Source organism: Anomaloglossus baeobatrachus, unplaced genomic scaffold, assembly GCF_048569485.1.
Source record: "Anomaloglossus baeobatrachus isolate aAnoBae1 unplaced genomic scaffold, aAnoBae1.hap1 Scaffold_41, whole genome shotgun sequence".
Lineage (NCBI taxonomy): Eukaryota > Metazoa > Chordata > Amphibia > Anura > Aromobatidae > Anomaloglossus > Anomaloglossus baeobatrachus.
The window spans coordinates 928,236-949,596 of record NW_027443435.1 but is presented as its reverse complement, the minus strand read 5'-3'; the positions used below and the strand labels follow the sequence as shown (position 1 = coordinate 949,596).

Below are 21,361 nucleotides of genomic sequence, written 5' to 3'. Positions count from 1 at the left end.
ACTATACTCCACTAGTGCGAAATTGCCTCTATACAAGTCACTAGTGCGGATAAACCACCAATCTTAAATAGTGACCAGGGGACATCCTCTAGAGCAGGGGTCGGGAACCTATGGCTCGCGAGCCAGATATGGCTCTTTTGATGGCCGTATCTGGCTCGCAGACAGGGCTCCTACCTGTCTATGGGAAGGATGCATGCACCGCGCTCCATCAGGCCGCGGTGCACGCTGATATTGGTAGTTCTTTGATGGCCTGATAAGCATTGGCGGCAGTGGTGAGCGGCAATCTGCGGCGCCGTCACTTTAAGGCGCGCAGACATCCTGTTTTGAATTTCATCTGTGGGCGGAGCTACCGCCTTCTCAGTCCCACAGATGAAGGAGGCGAGCTTCTGTCCGGCGCTGTGTGGGCCCCCTCTCCACCGTGACCTAATCGGGTAAATGCCCTCCCCGCCTCCCCATTATGGGCCCCGGTGAGATGCTTCTAGCCCCCCAGATGTATGCCCTGCCAATCCCCCCCCCCCCGCCGATTCCGCGGGTGCTGGCCCCGCCGATTCCGCGGGTGCTGGCCCCGCCGATGCCGCGGGTGCTGGCCCCGCCGATGCCGCGGGTGCTGGCCCCGCCGATGCCGCGGGTGCTGGCTCCGCCGAGCCGCGGGTGCAGGCCCCACAGAGCAGCAGAGTAGTGTGTATTTGTCTGTATGTAGCAGAGTTGTGCGTGTTTGTCTGATTGTAGCAGAGTTGTGTGTGTTTGTCTGATTGTAGCAGAGTTGTGTGTGTTTGTCTGTTTGTAGCAGAGTTGTGTGTGTTTGTCTGATTGTAGCAGAGTTGTGTGTGTGTTTGTATGTAGCAGAGTTGTGTGTGTCTGTTTGTAGCAGAGTTGTGTGTGTTTGTCTGATTGTAGCAGAGTTGTGTGTGTGTGTTTGTCTGTATGTAGCAGAGTTGTGCGTGTTTGTCTGTTTGTAGCAGAGTTGTGTGTGTTTGTCTGATTGTAGCAGTTGCGTGTGTGTGTTTGTCTGTATGTAGCAGAGTTGTGTGTGTTTGTCTGATTGTAGCAGAGTTGTGTGTGTCTGTAGCAGAGTTGTGTGTGTGTTTGTATGTAGCAGAGTTGTGTGTGTGTTTGTATGTAGCAGAGTTGTGTGTGTCTGTTTGTAGCAGAGTTGTGTGTGTTTGTATGTAGCAGAGTTGTGTGTGTTTGTCTGATTGTAGCAGAGTTGTGTGTGTGTGTGTGTTTGTCTGTATGTAGCAGAGTTGTGTGTCTGTATGTAGCAGAGTTGTGTGTGTTTGTCTGTATGTAGCAGAGTTGTGTGTCTGTATGTAGCAGAGTTGTGTGTCTGTATGTAGCAGAGTTGTGTGTGTTTGTCTGATTGTAGCAGAGTTGTGTGTGTGTGTTTGTCTGTATGTAGCAGAGTTGTGTGTGTTTGTCTGTTTGTAGCAGAGTTGTGTGTTTGTCTGATTGTAGCAGAGTTGTGTGTGTGTTTGTATGTAGCAGAGTTGTGTGTGTCTGTTTGTAGCAGAGTTGTGTGTGTTTGTCTGATTGTAGCAGAGTTGTGTGTGTGTGTTTGTCTGTATGTAGCAGAGTTGTGCGTGTTTGTCTGTTTGTAGCAGAGTTGTGTGTGTTTGTCTGATTGTAGCAGAGTTGTGTGTGTGTGTTTGTCTGTATGTAGCAGAGTTGTGTGTGTTTGTCTGATTGTAGCAGAGTTGTGTGTGTCTGTAGCAGAGTTGTGTGTGTGTTTGTATGTAGCAGAGTTGTGTGTGTGTTTGTATGTAGCAGAGTTGTGTGTGTGTTTGTATGTAGCAGAGTTGTGTGTGTCTGTTTGTAGCAGAGTTGTGTGTGTTTGTATGTAGCAGAGTTGTGTGTGTTTGTCTGATTGTAGCAGAGTTTGTGTGTGTGTGTTTGTCTGTATGTAGCAGAGTTGTGTGTCTGTATGTAGCAGAGTTGTGTGTGTTTGTCTGTATGTAGCAGAGTTGTGTGTGTTTGTCTGTATGTAGCAGAGTTCTGTGTGTTTGTCTGTATGTAGCAGAGTTGTGTGTGTTTGTCTGTATGTAGCAGAGTTGTGTGTGTCTGTTTGTAGCAGAGTTGTGTGTGTGTTTGTATGTAGCAGAGTTGTGTGTGTGTTTGTATGTAGCAGAGTTGTGTGTGTTTGTATGTAGCAGAGTTGTGTGTGTTTGTCTGATTGTAGCAGAGTTGTGTGTGTTTGTATGTAGCAGAGTTGTGTGTGTTTGTCTGTATGTAGCAGAGTTGTGTGTGTGTGTTTGTCTGTATGTAGCAGAGTTGTGTGTGTTTGTCTGTATGTAGCAGAGTTGTGTGTGTTTGTCTGTATGTAGCAGAGTTGTGTGTGTTTGTCTGTATGTAGCAGAGTTGTGTGTGTTTGTCTGTATGTAGCAGAGTTGTGTGTGTTTGTCTGTATGTAGCAGAGTTGTGTGTGTTTGTCTGTATGTAGCAGAGTTCTGTGTGTTTGTCTGTATGTAGCAGAGTTGTGTGTGTTTGTCTGATTGTAGCAGAGTTGTGTGTGTCTGTTTGTAGCAGAGTTGTGTGTGTGTTTGTATGTAGCAGAGTTGTGTGTGTGTTTGTATGTAGCAGAGTTGTGTGTGTTTGTATGTAGCAGAGTTGTGTGTGTTTGTCTGATTGTAGCAGAGTTGTGTGTGTCTGTTTGTAGCAGAGTTGTGTGTGTTTGTATGTAGCAGAGTTGTGTGTGTTTGTCTGATTGTAGCAGAGTTGTGTGTGTGTGTTTGTATGTAGCAGAGTTGTGTGTGTTTGTCTGTATGTAGCAGAGTTGTGTGTGTTTGTCTGTATGTAGCAGAGTTGTGTGTGTTTGTCTGTATGTAGCAGAGTTGTGTGTGTTTGTCTGTCTGTAGCAGAGTTGTGTGTGTTTGTCTGTTTGTAGCAGAGTTGTGTGTGTTTGTTTGTAGCAGAGTTGTGTGTGTTTGTATGTAGCAGAGTTGTGTGTGTTTGTCTGTATGTAGCAGAGTTGTGTGTGTTTGTCTGTTTGTAGCAGAGTTGTGTGTGTCTGTTTGTAGCAGTGTAGTACCATTGTTTCAGTCCAGTTGTGGCTTTATACAGCAGGGAGGAGCATTCCTTGCTGTACTAAGTGAACATTGGAGCGATTGATCTGTCAATGGCCCTTTAAACATATTGTACGGCTCTCGCGGAATTATATTTCAAAATATGTGGCGTTTACGGCTCTCTTAGCCAAAAAGGTTCCTGACCCCTGCGCTAGGCCATAGGTGCTAGGCCAGAGGCACAAGCCCGGAGGCCCAAGCCCGGAGGCCTGGAGGCCCAAACCCGGAGGCACGATACCCGGAGGCACGGAAGCACAAGCCCGGAGGCCCGAGACCCGGAGCCACAGAGGCCAGCGGCACAAGCCGGGAGGATACACCAGTGAGGCAGAGAGCCAGGGTGCTCTGTGAAAATCAAAGGCCTAAGCAGTGGGCCATGATAGACCCAATGTGCAAAGCCAGAGGTGTGGGCAGAGCCTTGAACAGGAAAGCACATCAGGCTTGCCCTCAAGAAATAAACTGTGGACTCAGGAGAAACCTACCCATAGAATGGTAGCCAAGAGTCAGATTAGTCCCACCTGAACCAATTAATTCACCCTGAGATTCAGCTGAAGTGAAGTTCCCACATCCAAGAGAGTGCTATATCCACATTATCTGCCCCAGTACAGGAGTATACAGGCAGAATCTAGACAGGTGATATGATAGTGGGAACATATGAGTGGTCATTTAGGCTATGTGCACACGTTGCGTTTTTTTCAGTGCAGAAACAAAACGCACCCTCTGGCAGAGGGGATAATTGTAAACAATGCGTTTTGGGGGAAAACGCATCAAAAACGCATGCGTTTTTAGTGCGTTTTCCATGCGTTTTCTTCAGGTGCGTTTTTGACCACATGATCCAGTGACAGTGCCACAGTACATCCAGTACACACTGCCAGCCTTCTTGCAGAGATGTGAGTGTTGTCCACGGGAGAACGCAGCTGTCCATGCCCACGATTTGGGTTCAGGCTGCTGTGGACTTGCTCTATTCTACGTGCAGAGAACACTCTTGTCTCCGCAGCATAAATTGACATGCTGAGGCTCGGGAAGCCGCGCCACAGGTCAGTTTATGCTGCGGAGAAAAGAAACCCAGTGGGCACAGGATTTCTAAAAATCCTTCCACTGTGCTTCTACTGCACAACGCAGCGTTATGGACGCAGGGAAAACACTGCAAACCCTGATTGTGGGCACACAGCCAAAAATGTGTCAATGGATGTCAAAAATATATATAACGTCCCACCCCCCCTGCATATTCTAAGCTGGTGCCCATTAGTGCCTTTCATGTGGCACTAAAGGGTGCCTAGCCTTGTATTTAGCCCAAACAAAAAAATTAAAATAAACGACGTGGGGTCCCGCCTATTTTTGATAGCCAGTCAGGGTAAAGCAGACAGCTGTAGCTTGCAAACCACAGCTGACAGCTTCATCTTGTCTGGTGATCAATTTGGAGGGCTCCCCAAGCTGTTTTTTTTTTTATTTATAAATAATTTAAAAAAAAAACAAAAAACGTGGGGTCCCCCCAAATTAGATCACCAGCCAAGGTGAAGCTGACAGCTGGGGTCTGGTATTCTCAGGATGGGAAGAGCCATGGTTATTGGACTCTTCCCAGCCTAAAAATAGCAGGCCGCCCCCGCCCCAGAAGTGGCGCATCCATTAGATGCGCCAATCCTGGCGCTTCGCCCCAACTCATCCCGTTGCCCTGGTGCGGTGGCAAACGGGGTAATATATGGGGTTGATACCAGATGTGTAATGTCACCTGGCATCAAGCCCAGCAATTAGTGATGTCACGGCGTCTATCTGATACCAGACATAACTAATTGACAGTAATAGCAAAAAAATTGACAACAAAAAAAAAATGAAAAAAACACTCCCCAAAAACATATCCTCTTTCACCAATTTATTTTAAAGAAAAGTAAAAAAATTGTGTCCGCAGTATCCATTTTTGACGTCCCATGTCGCCTCTGGACCTTCTACAATATGGGGGGCACGCTCAGGGAACGTGTCCCCCATTTTCTAGTAGTGCAGACCCTCCATTTGAGGAGAGTGGGTGCAAAGAATCTACACCCCCTCTCCCCGGGTCATAGCTGTAGTGTGCCGAGCAGCAGCAACCAGCGCAGCTCACACTGAACACAGGAAGCCGTCAGCTGCTCGGCACATGTGACCGGCGCGCACTGTGAAGGAGGGGGCCACGAGGGATCAGCGCTGTGACAGGTACGGGGGTTACCGGGGAACACCGGGGGGGAATAGGGGGTGACCTGGCAGGGCATGGGGAGCAGTTTTCTGTCGCATGTGTTATTGCACATGCGACAGAAACAGAGGAGTAGGGCGGCCGGTGCGCTGCTGTGCGCACGGCCATGTTGGATTTTCGGGAGGGGGGTCGGGGCGGGCACTTTGGCGACACCGGGGGCTTTCCTAAACTTTGCCAGGAAGTGAGGTCAACAGGAAACCTCTTGACCTCACTTCCAGGTAAAATGCCTGCGTTCTGTATGCCGATAAAGCACGCGGACCGCAACAAAAATGCAGCGAACTGCGTTCTGACCCACATCATTGATTTCAATGGGGGGGGGGGGGGAGAACGCAGCTACAACGCACAAAAGTAGTGACATGCTGCTTTTTTTCCGCACCGATTTTTGGCATCCAGAACGCTGCGTTTAGATACGCAGCGTGTGCATTGATTTTTCGGCTTTCTCATAGACTTTGCTGAGGAAGCTGAACGCATGCTATTTGGCAATGAAACGCTGCAGTTCTAAATGCAGCGTTTCCGCGGGAAAAAATGCAACGTGTGCACATAGCCTTAACCACAAAATGAGGATCAACATAAAGTCCCATCAACAGATAAATTCGGAAGCTCAAATATGAGACTGCTGGTCCAAACAGAATGAGGCAACAATTTCAGCAATGCGGCATAAACTTTGCTCAAAAAGTTCCAAGGCCTGGCCTCTGGGCCTGAAGCAAACTCTAATGCGTGAGGCCCAGGTTTTGCTAACGGGCATGTTGCTTGAATCAGCTCAGAAAACCTCTGTGCACTTACCTGTGCAGACTGCACCATGTCGCCTTCCACGGAGAGTAGTCGAGTCACGGCCAGGAATACCACATTATTTCAGATGGTGCGCTGATGGCTGACGGACCTCTACCCAGAGAGGTATCTGCTCTGGACTGTGTCAGGGAGAAGGGAAGGCGAAGACCCCTCCCCAATCCCACTGAGCCCATTCTGATACAGCGAGTGATGGCTGAGGGACATTCCTTTAAGACCGGGGTGGGGAACCTCCGACCCGCGGGCCGTATGCAGCCCCTGGGCACATTCCAGGGGACCGCTGTGCTCTGGCGGCAGCCGCGCTTTTCCCAGCTGCTGGCCCTTTAAATCCCACTGCCTGATGCCCTGAGGGTAGATGCAGGAATGTACGGGCTTTATCCACATCCTGACTTTCAGGACATGACTGCAGTCCATACATTCTAGGCTTAACCCCGGCCTGTGCTAGTGTGCTCTGGTGGGCGGAATAAGCAGCACGCTGCGATAAAGTCACAGAAGAGCTGCAGCAGATTTACCGACCATCCGGACCTGTGCTGTGCAGTGTGTGACTCCTCCTTACCCACCCCAGTACTGTGAGTACTCAACCCATCCCCGCTCAGTGCTGTGTACCCCCTAATGCTGTGTGTACCCCTAGTGCAGTGTGTACCCCCTAATGTTGTGTGTACCCCCTAGTGCTGTGTACCTCCTAGTACAGTGTGTATCCCCTAATGCTGTGTGTACCCCTAGAACTGTGTACCCCCCAGTGTTGTGTATCCCCTAGTACAGTGTGTACCCCCTAATGCTGTGTATACCCCTAGTGCAGTGTGTACCCACTGATGTGTGTACCCCACAGTGCTGTGTACCTCCTAGTAGTGTGTACCCCCTAATGCTGTGTGTACCCCTAGAACTGTGTACCCCCTAATGCAGTGTGTACCCCTAGAACTGTGTACCCCCTAATGCAGTGTGTACCCCCTAATGCAGTGTGTAACCCCCAATGCAGTGTGTAACCCCCAATGCAGTGTGTAACCCCCAATGCAGTGTGTAACCCCCAATGCAGTGTGTACCCCCTAATGCAGTGTGTACCCCCTAATGCTGTGTGTACCCCTAGAACTGTGTACCCCCTAATGCTGTGTGTACCCCCAAGTGCAGTGTGTACCCCCTAGTACAGTGTGTACCCCCTAATGCTGTGTACCCCCAAATGCTGTTTACCCCCTAGTAGTGTGTACCCCCTCAGCGCTGTGTAACCCCCCACTGCTGTCTGTGCCCCCCTAGTGTTGTCTGTACCCCCTGGGTGATGTCTATGCTCCCCCAGTGCTGTCTGCACCACCTAATGCTGTCCATGCTGCCACCAGTGCTGTCCATGCCATGGTCAGTGCTGTCTGTGCCCCCCTTATGCAGTCTGTGCTCCCCAGTGCTGTGTGCCACCCCTCAGTACTGTGTATTCGCCACTGCTGTCTGTACCCTCCCACTGCTGTCTATGCCCCCCCAGTCCGTGCCCTCCTAGTGATGTCTATGCTCCCCCAGTCCTGTCTGCGTCTCCCTAGTGATGCCACCTAGTGCTGTCCTTGTCCCCAGTCATATGTGTGCCACCGCCAGGGCTGTCCATGCCCCCCTAGTGATGTATATGCCCCAGTCCCTCCTGTGATGTATATGCCCCAGCCCCTCCTGTGATGTGTACTCCCAGTGTCTCCTGTAATTTATGCGCCCCAGCATCTCCTGTGATGTATATGCCCCTAGCATCTCCAGACCGAGACAAACCTGGAAAATCAGTTGTGAGAAACAAGATGATCAACATAACCGAACATCACAGCCGCACCAAAGAGAAGCAGCTCCTGCCTCCACAGTAGGGGTGAGTTAATGAATCGTTTGACCAAATATAGCAGGGTTATTTTTCAAGTTGATAATGTGCGGCCCCCGAAGGTTAGTAGGAAATTTCAAATGGCTCCTGACAGTAAAAAGGTTCCCCGCCCCTGCTTTAAGAGGTTTCAGCACCGAGCCGCTTCACAGGGAGAAGGGAAGGCAGAGACAGCACCCCCCCAACCCCCTGAGCCCATTCTGACACAGCGAGTGGAGGCTGTGTCAGAATTCTTTCGAGATGTTTCAGCTCTGGGCCACTTCACAGGTAGAAGGGAAGGCAGAGACCCCCCGATCCCATACACACTAAATCCATATGATGAAATTCTAAAGGATAAAATATCTCCAATTCAGGAGCAACTCTCATGCGACCGTCTCCTGTAGGGACAGGAAAAACACTGGAGGGGCCTTTTAACCTCTCTGTGATCCTGTCCCTGAATAGGTCAAGGGGATTAACTCCTGTGGTGCTGTCTGGAGGGACGTCCTGGAAATTTTGACTTAAATATTGAGATGTTTCTAAAAATGTTATTACATAACTTACCACATTTTACACATTTAAAAAAAATATAATTACATACCTTAATGTAAGTAAAAGACGCTCCTCTGCACAAATACTTTTCCTAAATCTAGTATTTTGTTTACTGATTAAAGGGCGAATTAGATTTAATATGAAATCAAATATTTCCAAACCTATTCTACAGCAGGCATGAAATTCATTTAGATTATCTCGTAATTTTTATATAAGCGATGGAAATGGCCTCTAGTAGAGCGATGCTGGATGAGTGGGTGAATCCAAAATCTGCGACACCGACGAATAGTTGCATCTGGGTAGGTTTCACCAAATCTACGAGATAAAACCCAGTGAAGCAGAACACGCTCAGTGGTGTTCAAGGTCAAATATGAATACATTATCTTGTTTTTGATAATGCAGTTGGTCAATGAAGCATGCAGTTCAGCAAAAACTTCACTAATGGTATCAAGTCCATTGAGGTACGTGGGGGCGTGCCCTTTTAAATAGACAGGTAACATGTGTTGACTGATTTGAAACAATCGCATGAAGAAACACGCATCGCATACAGATTACAAACGGATTGCACATGGACTACAATCACGAGAAAAAAAATCACAGAATCGCATTGCACACGGATTAACACAAGGACACAGCTCGTGCTACTCTCCAGCAAGAGAATCAGACCAATTTTGCAATTGCAAGTGTGACGCCGCCCTTAGGGCGGAGAGGTAACTTCCTTTGTGGTGTCGTGGAGGGTGACTTCAGAAAAATAAAATATTTGATATTTTCCACTCTTAAGCACTAGGGGGAGCAGATGCTGCGATCCTACTGTAGACCTATTGTATAACTAGCTAACATTGCAAGTGCAGGAAAAGTGGGTGGAATCTGTTCATGTGTGTGATGTCCCCTCCTGTCCTGGGTGTTTCCAAAAGAATTAGAAGAGAGAATGAAGTTTAGGATCACAAAGCAGAGCCATTTTGTTGGTGAGCGCAAAGTGATACCTAATGTCTAAAAAGTGTCACCAAGGACAGCTGCATAGTGCTCCTTACGTAGCACTCTCCACGACCAGTACCAGCAATGCTCTGCCTCACGCCTGCCCGCAATTCTCTGCCGCACGCAAACCCCCCCCCCAATGCTTTGCCACACGCACGCCCACCAATGCTATGTCGCACATATGCCTCCTAATGCTCTGCCGCACGCACGCAATACTGTCGCATGCAGGCCCCCAATGCTTTGCAGCACGCACACCTCCCAATGCTCTGCTGCACGCATTCACGCCCCTCAATAACTCATCTTATTCGGTTTGAGGCTCCATGCAAGATCTCGCCTCGTGGGGGTAAGTATAATTCTAAGAACGGTCAAGAATCAGCCCAGAATTACACAGGAGGACCTGGTCAATGACCTCAACAGAACTGGGACCACAATCTCAAATATTACAGTAAAACACTATGCCATCATGGATTAAAATTCTGCAGTGCACACATGGTCCCCCTGCTCATGCCAGCACATCCAGGCTCATTTGAATCTTGCCAGTGACCATCTGGATGATCCAGGGAGGCATGTGGTCAAGTGAGACCAAAATAGAATTAGTATTAGAGCACTGAAGATGGGTCGTGGCTGGGTGTTACAGCATAACAATGATCCGAAACACACAGACAGGTCAACTAAGGACCTGAGTCTAATAGAAAATCTTTGGAAGGAACTGAAAATGCAGCCCAGTGACAGCCAAGAAACTTGAAAGATCTGGAGAAGATCTGTATGGAGGAGTGAACCAAAATCCCTGCTGCAGAGTGTGCAAACTAGGTCAAGAACTGTAGGAAACGTCTGACCTCTAACTGCAAACAAAGGTTTCTGTACCAAATGCAAAGTTCTGTATTTACATTGTAACAAATACATATTTAACGCAATAAAATGTAAATTCATTATTTAAAAATCATGCAATGTAATTTTCTGTATTTTTTTTATTCTGTCACAGTTGAAGTTACCTAAAATAAAAAATTACAGCCCTCTCCATGCCAGGAAAATTTGCAAAATCGGCCGTGTATCAAATTCAAATACTTTAAGAATAAGCTTCTTACCTTTTGATACAGCTTGAGTTGCCTTTCTGTGGAAGGCAAGGTGGTTGGATCAGCGGTTCCCAGGAGGAGTGGGTCGCTGTTCAGGCACTAGATTTTGTTGTTGTCGCCATTCAACATGGGACATATAAGAATTTGTGTGTGTGGTCCTAATTAAATTAAATTATAGAGATCATGTATGTACCGTGTTTTTCCAAAAATAATCCCTAGCAGGGATTTTCACTATTTTTGGAGCAAGACTTAAATATAAGCCCTCCCCCGAAAATAAGCCCTAGTCGCAGATCAATAATGAAGTATCTGGGCAGCTAAAAAAGATACAGATACTGCAGGAAACTTCAATATAGACAGTGGGCACCACACAATCACTCACCTGATGCTGAGCGGCAGGACCTGCAGTGATCGCCCCCCCCTCACACATCCGAACACACACGTGCACACACACACATACATACACACACACACCTGATCTCACACATAATCAGATCGTACACGCAAACATCGGATCACACACATACTCACCACATCCAAACACGTCTTCTCGCAGGCAGAATCCAGAGAGGCAGTGCAGTGGAGTGCAAGGACCTGCAGAACAGGACCTGCGGCCGGACACGTGACTTGCTCTCATCATTCCCTCTGACCGGAAGCGCTGGATGTGATGTGATGTGTGTGTGTGCCAGCAGCAGGGGAGGACTGCATCCAGCACACACCAGAGATCACAGGAGGACCTGCTAGGAGCCACACAGACGTCCAGGTCTGGTGAGTATGAGGCTCCTGGGAGGTGGGGGGGGGGGGGGTCTGCTTATTTTGGGGGGTAAACTTACCCCCCCAACCGTGTTTCTCCAAGAATAAGACCACCTCCAAAAATAAGCCCTAGTGCTTTTTGGGGGCGCAAAAATAAATAAATAAATAAATAAATAAATACAAATATATATTATATATATATATATATATATATATATATATATATATATATATATATATATATATATATGACGGGGTCTTAATTTTGGAAATACACGGTATGTATTCGAGAAGCCCCTCTGAGACTATAAAGTATCAGAAGTAGCTCTCCCTTTGTCTCCAACAAAAAAAAATAACATCATAGTCACTCATTTATATAAGACTATAGAAACATTTTAGTTTCACATTCCTAAGCTTCACTTTTAATAAAGAAACTGACACTATACAAGTCCTTATCTAAAGTAAGCAGAGGTGTCTGCTGCATTACACCAGAGGAGACACAGTACAGACTCTACAAAGCCAAAATGGAGTGTAGATTTAACAAAATGGATTCTGCTCTCATTAAGCTATGTGCGCACGTTGCGTACAGTCACTGCAGAAATTTCTGCAGCGATCTGAAGAGCACATGTGCGCTTTAAATCGCTGCAGAAATGTCCGTAGTGAAAGCCGATTCCATGCGCTCTGCCTGCAGCTCCTCCCATAGACAGAGCAGGAGCTGCCGGCAAAGCGCAGGAAAGAAGTGACATGTCACTTCTTTTTACGCAGCGCTTCGGCAGTAGCCGAAGCGCTGCGCTCTTAAACGCAACGTGCGCACGGCCCCTGCACAATCTCCATAGACTGTGCAGGGGACGCAGGACGCATGCAGTTACGCTGCGCTACAAAGCGCAGCGTAACTGCATGTATTTACGCAACGTGCGCACATAGCCTTAAAGCAATACACAAATGGATGAATAAAGAGTACAATTTGGCTATAAAACAACAAAAACAAAAAGCTTTTTCTCCCTGTTAGGTTGACCAATTGGTCACAACTGTTGCCAGCGATGACCAAATGCGGAGGGAGTCCCGGGCCCCCTCTCAGCTCCCCTCAGCTCCAGTAAGATACAGGCAGGCGCTGATATCTACACAGAAGAGGCTGGGCGCTCTGAAACAGAATGCGGATTTATTATTACATACAAGGGCTTTTCAACCTATTAGGGGCGTAGCTATGTCGTGTACAGGGGCGCAAGTTTCGGTTCTAGGCGTAGCTTTCATTTCTCGATAAACGTAAGTCTTATTCCTTGGCAAAGCATAAATAAATTTCGATTTCTGACGTAAGCACAAAACATAAGTCTTATTGTCTTAAACCAGACTGCAGGTCTTATCGCTTTGTACTTGGGCCTGGAATGCGCCTTCAGAGTCTGTTACATAAACAAGTCTGCCGTGCTCTTTGCAAAGGAGAATGAATTTCTATGATTTTTCTAACCATGGAAAAAGTTAACTCTTTGCTCACATCCCCCTCAAAAATTAGAAAAAGAAAAAAAAAAATGTAAAAAGATTGTAAATGATCCATCATAAAAAGTACACAACCGTAATGACCCATGAAATGAACTCTATTAACAGATAGTAAAAGTCTATTAATATTTACTAAAACAGACATTCTATTCATGACTATGGCTTATCTCCTGTGTGAATTCTATCATGTCTAATAAGATGTGATTTCTGAGCAAAACATTTTCCACATTCTGAACATGAATATGGCTTCCTTCCTGTGTGAATTCTCTCATGTTTAATGAGATTTGATTTGTCAGCAAAACATTTCCCACATTCTGAGCATAACAATGGCTTCTCTCCTGTGTGAATTCTCTCATGTCTATTAAGTCCTGATTTCTCAGGAAAACATTTCCCACATTCTGAACATGAATATGGCTTCTCTCCTGTGTGAATTCTCTCATGTGTAATGAGATGTGATTTCTTAGCAAAACATTTCCTACATTCTGAACATGAATATGGCTTCTCTCCCGTGTGAATTCTCTCATGTGTAATGAGATGTGATTGCTGAGAAAAACATTTCCCACATTCTGAACATAAATATGGCTTCTCTCCTGTGTGAATTCGCTTATGTTTAAAAAGAACTGATTTCTCAGCAAAACATCTTCCACATTCTGAACATGAATATGGCTTCTCTCCTGTGTGAATTCTCTCATGTGTAATGAGATCTGATTTGGTGGCAAAACATGTCTCACATTCTGAACATGAATATGGCTTCTCTCCTGTGTGAATTCTCTCATGTCTAATGAGACCTGATTTGGTGGCAAAACATGTCTCACATTCTGAACATAAATAAATCTTCTCTCCTGTGTGATTTCTCTCATGTCTAGTAAGTCCTGATTTCTCAGGAAAACATTTCCCACATTCTGAACATGAATATGGCTTCTCTCCTGTGTGAATTCTCTCATGTGTAATGAGATGTGATTGCCGAGCAAAACATTTCCCACATTCTGAACATGAATATGACTTCTCTCCTGTATGAATTCTCTTATGTGTAATGAGATGTGATTGCTGAGAAAAACATTTCCCACATTCTAAACATGAATATGGCTTCTCTCCTGTGTGAATTCTCTCATGTGTAATGAGATGTGATTGCTGAGAAAAACATTTCCCACATTCTGAACATAAATATGGCTTCTCTCCTGTGTGAATTTGCTTATGTTTAAAAAGAACTGATTTCTCAGAAAAACATCTTCCACATTCTGAACATGAATATGGCTTCTCTCCTGTGTGAATTCTCTCATGTGTAATGAGATCTGATTTGGTGGCAAAACATATCTCACATTCTAAACATGAATATGGCTTCTCTCCTGTGTGAATTCTCTCATGTCTAATGAGACCTGATTTGGTGGCAAAACATATCTCACATTCTGAACATGAATATGGCTTCTCTCCTGTGTGATTTCTCTCATGTGTAATGAGATGTGATTTCTGAGCAAAACATTTCTCACATTCTGCACATGAATATGGCTTCACTCCTGTATGAATTCTCTCATGTGTAATGAGATGTGATTTCTTAGCAAAACATTTCCCACATTCTGAACATGAATATGGCTTCTCTCCTGTGTGAATTCTCTCATGTGTAATGAGATGTGATTTGGTGGCAAAACATTTCCCACATTCTGAACATGAATATGGCTTCTCTCCTTTGTGACTTTCACTTCCCTTAGCATTCTGTGTTGAACTCCTGGTAGCATCATCTGTCAAACAAAATTGAAGTTGTAAGCTTTTAATAATATAACCTCAAACATACACATAGACACACATAAATCCATACAAATTCAAAAGTGTGTAGCAAAACTCTACTTGAAAAGGCATATGTGACAGAAAATACACAAAATGATATAATTTTAAAAACTGCACCATTCGAACTGCTCAAAACGAAATTCAATAAAAACGTATCTACATAAGCATATCCAGGATACTTTAGCATTGCATTACTGCTGTAGAAATATTAGTAAAAAGGGATTAATACATAGGTAATGAGAAAAATTAGTAAAACAACATAGGCATTGCCTTAGTGCTTTAGAGATATTTGGAAAGTGAGAGTCTTAGCTTATGTATTGGCTAATCCTTGTGAGCCCGATAATCTTGACAAGCAACTGACCAAGTGCTCCGTCCTATAACCAGGATGTGTCCACCATCTTATTTTGCCAGGAACCTATCTACCCAGACATGCAGATTTTTAAATCACACATAGAAGCATTTAAGGTTAGGTTTCCAATATAGCACACCTGGAAGAAAAAGACATGGTTCCCACGTCCTAAAGTCATATCTTTGATCTAAAGCCGCAAGCAGAAATGAAATACCTGAACATGAGGTTCTTGGCTTAACATTCTGGTCAGACTGTATGAAGCCCCCTGCCACGTCATGGCGAATCTCTGAGTGGGTCCCTATTCTATGCCTCAAAAGTGCAGCGCCGTCCATCGCTACACCAACAATGCACCAGCAGGGCAGGTGACCTGGTGCCTCACAACACCCATGCTGCAAGGCAGAGTCCCCATGACTCCAGGCCACACCGCCCCCCAGGCGCAAAACTACCACAGCAATGGCTGCCACACAACACCAGCACTCTGTGAAAGGAGCTGTACACTCACCTTCCACAAGCTCCCAGTGTGTGAACTGATGAGAACCTGATGTTCAGGTATTTAATTTTTGCCTAGTGGCTTTAGATCAAGGTATGATTTTGGGATGTGAAAATGTGATTCATATTTTTTTCTCTCAACTGTGCTGTTAGGTTCCAAATATAATGAAATCACCTTGTCGAGGTTATCGGGCTCACATGGATTGGCCAATACATAAGCTAAGAATCTCTCTTTGCAAATATCTCTAAAGCAGTAATGCAATGCCCATGATTTTATTCATTTTTCATTTTAGCTATGTGTCCCTTTTTTTGTAAAGTTCCTACAGCAGTAATGGAATGCCAAAGTACACTTTAGATGCGCCACAGGAATTAAAGCAATGTGGAAGGAAAAAAATGAAGAGTTTAATGTTTCCCACAAAAGTGTGGCTTTAACTACAAATTTTCACTTTTTTCAAAAGATGAGAAAATGGACCTTATAATTCTGTTGTGCGATTTCTCGAGTGTACGCCGAAACCCCATATGTGGTTGAAAATACTGCTTGGGTCCACGGCAGGGCTTGGAATGGAAGGAGCAACATTTGACTTTTGGAGAACAAAATTGACTGAAATAGCGGATGCCATGTCACTTTTGTAAAGCCCTTGATGTGCTTCAACAGTGGAAACCCCCAACAAATCTCCACTCTACAATCTACACCACTGAAGGAATGTATCTAAGTGTGGAGATCATAGGAGCACCCTTATGTAGGGCAAGGGGTCTTTAGCAGACCCCCAGCTATTATGGCGACCCATCTGCACCCAACGATAATGTTGCTGGGGGTGTTGGATATGCCCAACGTTGTACCCCATAGGCTGCGTGCTGCGAATGCTGCTCTCAAAGACTGAAAAGTTAACAGCAGTGGGTGAAGCTTACCTCCACTGAATAAGTCAGACATCATTTGCTATCAATAATGGAGTCTCAGCTTCTGAGCCCATAAGAAGTAATAGGATGTAATATGTTACATATCAAAAAGGGGTTAAAGAAAATCTGGCAGCTACAAAAACACTATTTACCTGCAGATATAGTGGTAATCTGAGTACCTAGCATTTAAATGATATCTATCTGGTTATTGGAACAGTGTGTGACGCTAGTCACTGCATGGACAAGCCGTAAGGCAGCGTTAGCAAATGTTCCGGGGTCAGATACAAAGAGAGCATGCCGTGAACTAAGGGGAAAGACAAAGGTTATGGTCTGGGGTCAGAATATTAGGAGGATAGCAGATCGGGGGAAATGGAAAATCATAGAAAATCCAAGGTCTGGCAGCTATAGATCAGAGCACATAACCAATGCCCCGTGTCATGTGGTGTTCAGGCCCACATTCGCGGGGTTCAGCTGCAGCATCTGACTCTGTTCACAGGCAACCTGATCTTAGTTGCTCAGCCTCAGCTGAGTCTTTTCTACTGCTTTCCAGTCCTGCAGGAGTTAATTCCTGTGGAGTGATGTGTGGCTCCTTGACACTCAGAAGGCTAATTTCTATTCACCTGTCTTCTCCCTATTTAAGATTTGAGAGTCTGCTTGTTGCTGCAGAGAATACTTCCAGCTTATGCTCCAGTGATTCCGGTCTTTCTGGCGATCCTATTCTTGGTAACCAGTATATTGCTGTTTGAGTGGTGTGGAAGTTTCCCCATTGTACATTTACTTCCTTCCTTATACTTTATTTCCTCCAATACATGTACTGTGTCTACTTTTTGTGTCCAGTGTGTATGAGTTTTGTTTTTTTCCTGTGTCTGTAGTATTTGTGGGGTTTGCATCTCCACTCCAGGTGGGGGGGGGTTAGATCAGGGTTTGGACAGGCGTTAGGGTTAAGATGGCGGTCCAGACCTGGATACCATCAAGCCTACCTCTGGGATAAGGAACAGCACACGGACCCTAGGTCTGTGGGTCATTTTTGGGGTCCCTGCTCCAGCTACCTTTGCACCTCCGTGATACCCTGTGTTTGGGACTGACTACTCAGCTAAGTAACTGATCACTTAGAACAGGGAACCCCTGAAGAAACCGAGGACCTCTCAGTTTCAGATAGATTGTTGAGTGACAGCTCAATTCAAACAGCTTGGCACGGCCCTGATTCCATAGGGAGGCAAAAATTGTCACTCACTGCGTCTAAGACAGCGGAGAGATTGTGACACAGTAACTGCAGGAAGAAAATGCAGTTACATTCTCCCAGCAGCTGCTTACTTCCAGTCACCAGCACAGTGGGAGAGGCTGAAACAGTCACCACTCACTAGATAGTGAGTGCCCAGTAATCAACCCTCTTGTTCCTTGGCTGACAGCCTGTGAGCGGTAAGTGTTACGGTTTCCCACACTTCATCAGTGACTGTATACGAGCGGCAGCAGGGAGAACGTAACTTCATTTTCTCCTTGCAGCTGAGAATGTGACTGTTCTCCTTGTTATTTAATGGTGACACTTCACTGAGGAGGGTTACCTGTGGAAAGGTCTCTACTCCGTTCATCACCCCGATCATCCATTTCTCCTTTATCTGTTGTGTCTGCAGCGTTCTGCATATCTTTTCTCTGAATTTCAAAGCTGTAAAATAAATATTGTAAAAGTCAGGGACAGAAGGGAAAGTCATATGGAAGGTTCTAGATGGGCGCTTCTGCTACCAGAGCCATATGGTACCCGAGACCAATCCATGCATGGCCTCTACGCCTCCTATATCGCCCGTGCTGCCCCAGAGTCAGTTCAGCAGGGATAGAAGCAGACGTGGCAGGATCCACTTAGTGTGGTACATTATGACATTGGGATTTCCTTCATTGTTTTGTCTTCACAATTTGGACGCCCTAAAGCTTATTTTTCTGTCATTTAAAAATTGTTTTAGTCAACAATGTTGTATTTTTGAAAAAATACCCTGGAGACAGGGAAAGATAGAAAGAGACAAACGCGGCGCCAAACTAAGTGTAGTGAGTTGTTTTTTTTTATATATATATATATATAAAGGTGTTGAAATAGTGAAACTCTCACCTGGTTCAGAGATTAGAAAGCCTGGAATAATCCAAAAGGAGTTGATCCACTTTCCAATAGGATTATGGTGCAGTATGCAGCAATCGCACTGGATACTATAGAGGAGCCCCCTGGAATAATCCAAAAAGGAGTTGTATTTTTGAAAGTCTTATTGAGGAAAATTTGTTTTATCTAATTGTTTTTCTTTAAGGGGGTGAACAGAGGCGTACATAGAAATCATGGGACCCCATAGCGGAAGTTCTAATTGGTACCCCTCCCCCCAAAAATAAAAATGTAATTAATATTCAACTGGGTCATATAAGAACCTCTCATAACTTTACAGCCCTTACAAAGTAATTTTTCTCTTCAAGCCCAAAGATTCCCCTGTCACTGCCCCATAATGTATAATACAAGCACTGTATGATACCTCCACAGTCACTTCCTACACACCAGGGCTGAGGAGTCGGTAGGAAAAACGAGAAGTTTCCATCCACACTCTATACAGACACATCTGCAGGTTTTTCCCTCCGCTCTCTATAAAGACACATCTGCAGGTTTTTCCCTCCGCTCTCTATAAAGACACATCTGCAGGTTTTTCTCACTGACATCAAATCAGAATAAAGTGAAGAAATAAATCCGGCACTCAAAATATCCAAAATATTTTCAAAAACTTTTTTATTTTTTAAATCCTGTGAATAAAGACCACAATGTGCGTCAATCAGTGACGTTTCGGTCCTTCCTTGGACCTTTATCAAACTCACACTATAAAGATACATAAGAAAAATACAAAGTGAATATTATGGGATATTGCAGCCGCTGGGGGCGTGGCCATGTTCCAATTGTGCCCATTTTCTGTTCTATAGATAAATCTTTTCTATGTATCTCCCCACAAGTAATATGTATGATGTTTGCTCTAATATTCATGCACCTTTCAGAGAATATTCACTTTGTATTTTTCTTATGTATCTTTATAGTGTGAGTTTGATAAAGGTCCAAGGAAGGACCGAAACGTCACTGATTGACACACATTGTGGTCTTTATTCACTGGGTTTATAAACCCCAGATGTGCCCCCATCCATCCATCCATCGTGCAGTCTCCCCCCTGCGAGCCCCCCCCCCCCAAACATGCAGTCTCCCCCCTGCGAGCCCCCCCCAATGTGCAGTCTCCCCCCTGCGAGCCCCCCCCAAACATGCAGTCTCCCCCCCTGCAAGCCTCCCCGCCCAACGTGCAGTCTCCCCCCCCTGCGAGCCTCCCCCCCAACGTGCAGTCGCTCCCCCCCAACGTGCAGTCGCTCCCCCTGTGAGCCCCCCCGAACGTGCAGTCGCTCCCCGTGAGCCCCCCCCCCGAACGTGCAGTCGCTCCCCCTGTGAGCCCCCCCCCGAACGTGCAGTCGCTCCCCCTGTGAGCCCCCCCCCGAACGTGCAGTCGCTCCCCCTGTGAGCCCCCCCGAACGTGCAGTCGCTCCCCCTGTGAGCCCCCTCCCGAACGTGCAGTCGCTCCCCCTGTGAGCCCCCTCCCGAACGTGCAGTCGCTCCCCCTGTGAGCCCCCTCCCGAACGTGCAGTCGCTCCCCCTGTGAGCCCCCCCGAACGTGCAGTCGCTCCTTCTGTGAGCCCCCCCGAACGTGCAGTCGCTCCCTCTGTGAGCCCCCCCCGAACGTGCAGTCGCTCCCTGTGAGCCCCCCCCGAACGTGCAGTCGCTCCCTCTGTGAGCCCCCCGAACGTGCAGTCGCTCCCCCTGTGAGCCCCCCGAACGTGCAGTCGCTCCCTCTGTGAGCCCCCCGAACGTGCAGTCGCTCCCCCTGTGAGCCCCCCAACATGCAGCCTTTTCTACTTTGAGCCCTCCATCATGTAGCATCGCCCAGTGTAAGCCCTCCCCCAATATGCAGCATCGCCCCCTCCCCTGTGTAGCCCCCCCCATATCCCCCTTTCTTATGGAAGCCTCCACAGCCCTGTGCTGCAGCTTCAGCCCCTTCCCTGTGATATATACACGAGCTGCAGCCCCCAGTAGTGACAGGAGACACTTTTATTTCTTACCCCAAAATCCAGTGTGACCTCAGCTCTATAACTAATGAGGAAACGCTGAATCTGCCCCACCTCAGGGTCAGGATCCGTCCGCTCTGCACAGGAGCCCGAGCACTACTGCTTCCGGTCACAGATCTGCACAGCACGATGAGACCCCGCCCCTTCCGGTGACGTCATTGCCTCAAGCAATCAACTCCATTCTAGACGCTACCCTCTGGCCACTGGGATGTTACATGCTAGAATGTACGGGCTGCTTTCTGGTATGACGTCACGTCTGACACGTGTTAGGGGCGTGGTCTGATGTCACAAGGTGAGGCGACGGTTGTGTCTAGAATGGAGGTGATATTGTGAGGTGACTGCAGTCTCCAGTGTAGACGGCTCTGTACTGAGGGGACTAGAATGGAGGGGATATTGTGAGGTGACTGCAGCCTCCAGTGTAGACGGCTCTGTACTGAGGTGACTAGAATGGAGGTGATATTGTGAGGTGACTGCAGCCTCCAGTGTAGACGGCTCTGTACTGAGGGGACTAGAATGGAGGTGATATTGTGAGGTGACTGCAGTCTCCAGTGTAGACGGCTCTGTACTGAGGGGACTAGAATGGAGGTGATATTGTGAGGTGACTGCAGCCTCCAGTGTAGACGGCTCTGTACTGAGGGGACTAGAATGGAGGTGATATTGTGAGGTGACTGCAGTCTCCAGTGTAGACGGCTCTGTACTGAGGGGACTAGAATGGAGGTGATATTGTGAGGTGACTGCAGCCTCCAGTGTAGACGGCTCTGTACTGAGGGGACTAGAATGGAGGTGATATTGTGAGGTGACTGCAGCCTCCAGTGTAGACGGCTCTGTACTGAGGGGACTAGAATGGAGGTGATATTGTGAGGTGACTGCAGTCTCCAGTGTAGACGGCTCTGTACTGAGGGGACTAGAATGGAGGTGATATTGTGAGGTGACTGCAGCCTCCAGTGTAGACGGCTCTGTACTGAGGGGACTAGAATGGAGGTGATATTGTGAGGTGACTGCAGCCTCCAGTGTAGA

At 46.7% G+C, this 21,361-nt stretch overlaps 1 protein-coding gene across 2 annotated transcripts in view; it reads right to left on the bottom strand.

The window, feature by feature from the left end:
- The window catches only part of LOC142277329 (uncharacterized), a 149,174-nt gene extending 128,713 nt beyond the window's left edge, over nt 1–20,461 (bottom strand). Inside the window, exons 1-4 of one of the 2 annotated variants that reach the window (XM_075332641.1) lie at nt 20,339–20,461; nt 18,324–18,433; nt 17,788–17,888; nt 12,866–14,444 (exon numbers count right to left, since the gene is read on the bottom strand). In XM_075332641.1, the coding sequence (XP_075188756.1) occupies nt 12,866–14,444; nt 17,788–17,866 (1,658 nt within the window). In that variant the 5' untranslated portion in view covers nt 17,867–17,888; nt 18,324–18,433; nt 20,339–20,461. The remainder of the gene's footprint in view (nt 1–12,865; nt 14,445–17,787; nt 17,889–18,323; nt 18,434–20,338) is intronic. The other variant, XR_012740496.1, reaches the window with a different exon arrangement.
- Nucleotides 20,462–21,361: the final 900 nt, after the last annotated feature.